This window comes from Pongo abelii, chromosome 9 (assembly GCF_028885655.2).
Source record: "Pongo abelii isolate AG06213 chromosome 9, NHGRI_mPonAbe1-v2.0_pri, whole genome shotgun sequence".
In the NCBI taxonomy this organism is placed as follows: Eukaryota; Metazoa; Chordata; class Mammalia; order Primates; family Hominidae; genus Pongo; species Pongo abelii.
This window is the reverse complement of record NC_071994.2, coordinates 132729558-132735557: the sequence shown is the minus strand read 5'-3', so window position 1 is coordinate 132735557 and position 6000 is coordinate 132729558. Positions and strand designations below refer to the sequence as shown.

Genomic DNA, 6000 nt, shown 5'->3' with positions numbered 1-6000 from the left:
GGGCCTCCCAAAGTGCTGGGATTACAGGCATGAGCCACTGCTCCCAGCCCAAGACTTCTTTTTTATAGTTTTGACTTTTGAAGCATATACATTTCTTACCTCTTTAAAAAAGTAAGACCGTTGGACGCCCCAAATGTGAAGCGGCTGAGAAGGGAGCTGCTCTGGCAGAAGGCGGTGGGAGAGGTGGAAGGGAGAGCCTAGCTACTCTGCCCTGTCCTCATCCCGGAGGCTCGGTTCCACTCCCACAGCTCTCAGCACTTGGACACCAATGGCCTGGCCCAATCCTTTGTTTTATAGATGGGGAAAAGGCGGCCCCCCAAGTCTGGTTCACTCTCTGGGTCTCTCTTCCCATAGGACACATTCAGGAAGGGTTAGATACACTCCTCAGAAGACACAAAACACTCAATCCTTTTGAAAGATTTATTTTTAATTAAAAAATAAAAGTTATCTGAACATATCTGCATTGCAGTTTCAGGGATGGCACCTTAACCCATTTATGCCAAAGGTCACAAATGTTTTTTATGAAAAATCAGATCTTGGTGATGACCTTGAGCAGTAGGATAGAAATAACTCCCACAAGCTTAGCATTCCAATAATGGAACACTAGACATGAATGGGTAAATGAAGCAAAAAAAAAAAAAAAAAAAACAAAGCTTATCAGTTCTTGGGTCTTATGACCATCTTATAATGGGTACAAAGGCACACGTGTCTTCAAACAAACTTGATTCAGAAACATTTCTAACAACTCAGAACTCCCCCCATGTTTTTGCCCACCCTCACCCCCCAAAAAAAATACAACCAAAAACATTAAATTCTTTTTTAAAACTACAGAAATAAGTGCTGAGTCAGCAAGGAACCTGGGCATGCTGCCCACATGCTGCCACGTCTCTCTGCTTTGATGACTGGCTGCCCAGAGGTCGGGAGGGAGAGAGCTAAGCACTTTCCACTGCATGCTAGGATATAGGGCTTGCAACACAGACCCAGCCCTACAGCCGTCACCCCAGCTGGGGCAGGCAGGCAGCTCCTAGGCGCTCTCTCCCTTAATCAAGGGCATCCACAGCTAAAACAGCCTTTCAGGAAGTGAAAGGCCCAAGACAAGCAAGTCTTTGTCAAATGCTTGCGATGACAAGGCCAATGGGAACTGTGGGAGGGAGGGAGATGGGTAGATCTCTTCTCCCCCAGTTTACTGGGCTGCTGGGAGGTTTTCTCTCCCTACTCTCCCTGCCTTCTCTCTTTCCCCTCTCCCCAGTCTCCCTCTTCCCTCAAAAGGGTTTTACTTTAGCTTAATGGTGGGGGTTCCGAAGAGGGTATTGGCAACTCCTGGGGCGGGTCTGGTGGCTCTGCCATCTCTAAGGCGACATCATGTGCTTTCGGTTCCTGTGCTTCACAGAGCTCCTCCTGCCCCTGAGAGGGCTCCAGCCGCTCCTGACCCTGGGCCTGGCTGTTCATCTTCTCTTCAGCTTCAATCTCTTCTGATGTGGGGATGGAGTTCTTCTTGGGGCGACCTTTGGGTTTTGTGGGTGCTTCCTGTCCACCTTTAAGAACCTACGTGAGTAAAAAATTGTTATTAAATCTAAGAAATAACTCCTTCCCTCTGCCTTTCCACTCCCAGTATAACCTCACATTGCATCTAACCCATCTGTTCTAGCAGTGAAATTGCAGGATTTGGCAAAACATATTCTCAACCCATCACCTCTGGTCTACAAAGACACCTCCATTTTTTAAATGCTCAATGCACTTTTGGTCAACATTATATATTTTGGCATTTAATACAACAATCATAGGCAGCTTCAGAATTCAACTTCAACAATAAGGAAAGAAATGAAAATTAAAATGTTAATGCAATAACTATCAAGTTGACAAGCTAAAAAGACAACAATATTTGTAGCAAGCAGGAAAAAAACACACTGTATGAAAGTGTGATTGTTACACACTTTTCAAGACAACCTGAGAGTTCAAGTCAAAAGCCTGAAAATGTGCATAGCTTTTTGACACAGAAATTCCTTAGGCTAAATTCTAAACAATTATCTAAGACTGAGACAAAGATTGATCTGCAAAAATATTCATCACAATATTGGTTATAACAGCAAAAGTTGGAGAGGGGTGATATCCTAAAAGTTTAGCCAAGTAATTGGGTAGAATTATAGTAAATCCCAAAGACAGACTACTTGACAACCATTACAATTACTATATAGGAGAATGTTTAATAACACAGAAAATATTATTAATATAGTTTTGTAAAAAACAGATTCTTAGCATAATCCAGTTTGGAGGCTAGACAACCTATACAGCACCTTGTTTGCAGGATCATGGATCATTTTTAATCTTTATGTTTTTTCTATATTTTCTAAACTTTCAACAATGATCAAACATAAGTATTTCTGTAATCAGAAAAAATATATTATAAAACATGTAGTCTTGTAGTGTTCGAAGAAGTGGTACAGCAGAGTTTAAAAAGCATTTTGGCTTTGATAGTAGAAAAACTGGGTTAAATTCCAACTCTGCCACTTATCATCTTTGTCTTTGGGAAGTCCTTTAAATGCCCCGAGTGTCCGTTTTCTGATCTGTAAAATGGGAATAATAATACCTTGTATTACAGGGTGACCGTGAGGGTGACCAACAGATAATGTGTATGAAACGACCAGAACGGCACCTGAATGGTAGGTTTCCTTTGCCCAGAATATATATACCATCCACCCTCCTTCTCCTGGCTAACTTCTCCTGGAAGCCTTCCTCATCCCCCAGGTCTAGGTTAAATGCCCTCTGCCATGTGCCCTAGGAGCAGCCTTTACTGTCCCGGCCAGAGCACTTTTCAGAAACTATGGTCACTGCATGTTTACCTGCTGCCCCTCTCACTCAGCCCCTGCACATAGCAGGTGTTTGACAACTGTTACCAAATGAACTAGGCTTTCTCAACAAACCTTTCCCTAGAGTCGAGAAAAGATATAAAGCAAGCCAAATAACTGGAGCCTAAATGGCATTGGCTGACTTCAAAGGCCTGGCACCCCTATTATCCCAATTTGTGACCCACACAAGAGTCCCAGGAGGTAGACAGGGATAATTTTAAAAATATTTATATTTTACTTTGGAATATAATAGACACTCCTTCCTCCACTGGCTTGGCATAGTCCTTGATTTTCTGGGCAGTTAGTGAGAAGGGCTTCCAGAGGACCTGGAGTAGCACAGATGATTAGGGGTGGGAGATATTTTTGCTATTTATAAACCTAGCTTAATCTTATCTTCTATATTTGTATATAAGCTTCTTGAAGACAAACCCTGCTTCTCTCCATTACTCCATGCTCCAAGAATCAAACTTCCAGCTAACTTCTATGCAGTCCCTAGATATTTACTGACTGTTCCTCTTTCCTTTAAGAGCAGCAGAGGACCTCCAGGTGCTGAATTTTAAGGATGAAACCGTAACTTACTTTGTATACAGCTTTGAGATATAATTCACATACCAAATCCATTTAAAATGCACTATTCAGTGATTTTTAGGGTAGTCACAGAATTGTACAACTATCACCACAATGCAATTTTCCAACACTTCTATCACCCCAAAAAGAAAGCCCATAGCATTAGCGGTAAGTCCCTATTTTGGCCGAGCCCCTACCCGATCTGCCCACAGCCCTAGGCAACCACTAGTCTGCTTTCTGTCTCTACAGATGTGCCTGTTTTTGGACATTTTATATAAACAGAATCATATCATATATGCACTTTTGTGACTGGCTTCTTTCACTTAGCATGATGTTCTCAATGTTTATCCATGTTGTAGCATTTATCAGTAAATAATATTCCATTTTATGGATATACTATGTTTTGTTCATTCACTCATCAGTGGATGGACACGTGGGTTGCTTACTACTGTGAATGAAGCTGCTGTGAACATGGGAAAGAAGTGAAACTGAATTGCTGGATCATCTGGCAACTCTATGTTTCACATTTTGAGGACTGTTTTCCAAAGCACTATTTTAGGTTCCAGCCAGCTGCATATGAGGGTTCCAATTCTCCACATCCTCACCAACACTTGTTGATGTTTGTTTGACCACAGCCATCCTAGAGGGTGGGAAGTGGTATCTCATTGTGGTTCTGCTTTGCATTTCCCTGATGACTAATGAAGTTTGGCATCTTTTCATAGTGCTTATTGGCTAGCTGTATATCGTCATTGGAGAAATTGTCTATTCAAATCTTTTGCCCATTTCTAAATTTGGTTGTCTTTTTATTATTGAGTTGTAAGAGTTCTTTAAATATTCTGGATACATGTCCCTTATCATATGTAAGCTTCTCCGATTCTGTGGGCTGTCTTCTCATTTTTCTAATGTCCTTCACAGCACAACATTTTTAAATTTTGATGAAGCCCAATTTATGTTTTCTTCTGTTGCTTGTGCTTTTGCTGTCATATCTAAGAAGGTTTTGTCTAATCCAAGGTCATGAATACTTACTCATATTCTAAGTTTTATAGTTTTCACTCTCACCATTTAGATGATGATTTGTTTTGAGTTAATTTTTGTGTGTGAAGTAAGAAAACCAAGAAGTTCTCAGTAAACACCTCCTTTTAGCTAAAAATCTGCTCAACCACTGTCCTTTCCACATGAACAGCTAACACACAGATATTAAGGGGACCTTTAACGAGGTAGAGATGCTGACAGAAACCACCCCTGGGGAGAAGACGTTCCCTGTATTTCTTTTCACGTAAGTCATTATCTGATTTTGATTTCAGTCTGAGTGCAGGCTTTTGAAAGCACCCAATTGTGCCAAGATGGAATTTACATGTTGAAAGCAGATCCACTCAGTATGAAAGAGGTTATACAAAAGTAAGCTGCCCCATGTAGTAATCAAACTAGAAAAGGGCAGGTCTGTGGAAGCCACTTAATTGGCAAAAGAAAGTCCAGCCCAGCAATTAGAGAACACCACCCACACGGTTTGGACGGACCCCACCTGGCTGTTTTCCTACTGCATGAAAAAAAAAATCCCCAAAACAATTAGACCATTTTCTAAATGGAATAAAACATTCCGGCACAAGCAATAATTAGGAGATAACTACCCTCTTGGCTGCTTTCTGCACTCAACCTCTGGCCCCTTGCCTTCCAGCACACCTGAGACATGCAATTAATTATCTCAGAACCACTCTCCATCAGGAGCTGCCCATTCACATGTACCCTGTGGCCCTCCTCCCAGGAGCCCTCTCCCCATTTATTCTTAGAGCCAGTTTAGTCCCATTGGTCCAGAGAAGCCAGAGAGCTCCTAGTCTAAGAGGTCACATGCCTCCTTCTGCCTCTCAGAAGAACACCTAGCACACCATCCACTTTTATTAGCCATGCCTGGTGACAGCCCTCCTCCAAACTCGGAAACGAGGTATTCAGACGTTCTGTTGCTGAGGGTGTTAAGACCGGGCCTTTTGCTTCCCTCCAAGCAGCCTGGGTAGGGGCAGGGAATGTCAGTGCAGGAGGGAACTCTCTCCTTCCCTCTACTTTTCAGATAGGAAACTGAGCTGACAGAGTTTGTCAGTATCAAAGAGCAAGCCAAGGGCAGAGCTGGGATTTGAACACAAACCTCCTGACCATTTGAATCTAACAGTCTTAGCAGTATTGCATTCAGCATAATGCGCGAGGGATATGTAAAATGGGCCACTGTTCTACGTCTGGTGTTTATTTGCAATTACCCAACCTCCCAGCAGACTCCAGGCAGTAGACGTATTAGTGGGGGTGATCTTTGTTCCTTTTTCTCTGTCTCTCTCTGCAGCTTTATAGGGCAGCGAGGGCCACATAACAGATGACTGTTTCCATGAAGCTGAGAAACAAGTTTGGATTCCCCAGCATGAATCTCCTCCCAGACACTGCTGCTCACATTAGCTGACTTTCTCAGCCTGAAGATGTGATGTTCCACTGGACCTCAAGCAGGGCCCCAAATGCCAAGGCGCCGACTTGGAGATGACTGGGGAGCAGGGACTGAGAAAGGACAAACACTCAGGGCTGCACGGAGTCCCTGAAACCCATAGAATTC

The 6000-nt window shown here is 42.8% G+C and overlaps 1 protein-coding gene across 1 annotated transcript in view; it reads right to left on the bottom strand.

Moving 5' to 3' along the window:
• Nucleotides 1-406: 406 nt before the first annotated feature.
• BARX2 (BARX homeobox 2) overlaps nt 407-6000 on the bottom strand; it is a 77809-nt gene continuing 72215 nt past the window's right edge. The window contains exon 4 of the mRNA XM_002822696.3: nt 407-1545. Coding sequence (XP_002822742.3) covers nt 1279-1545 — 267 coding nt within the window. The 3' untranslated portion in view covers nt 407-1278. The remainder of the gene's footprint in view (nt 1546-6000) is intronic.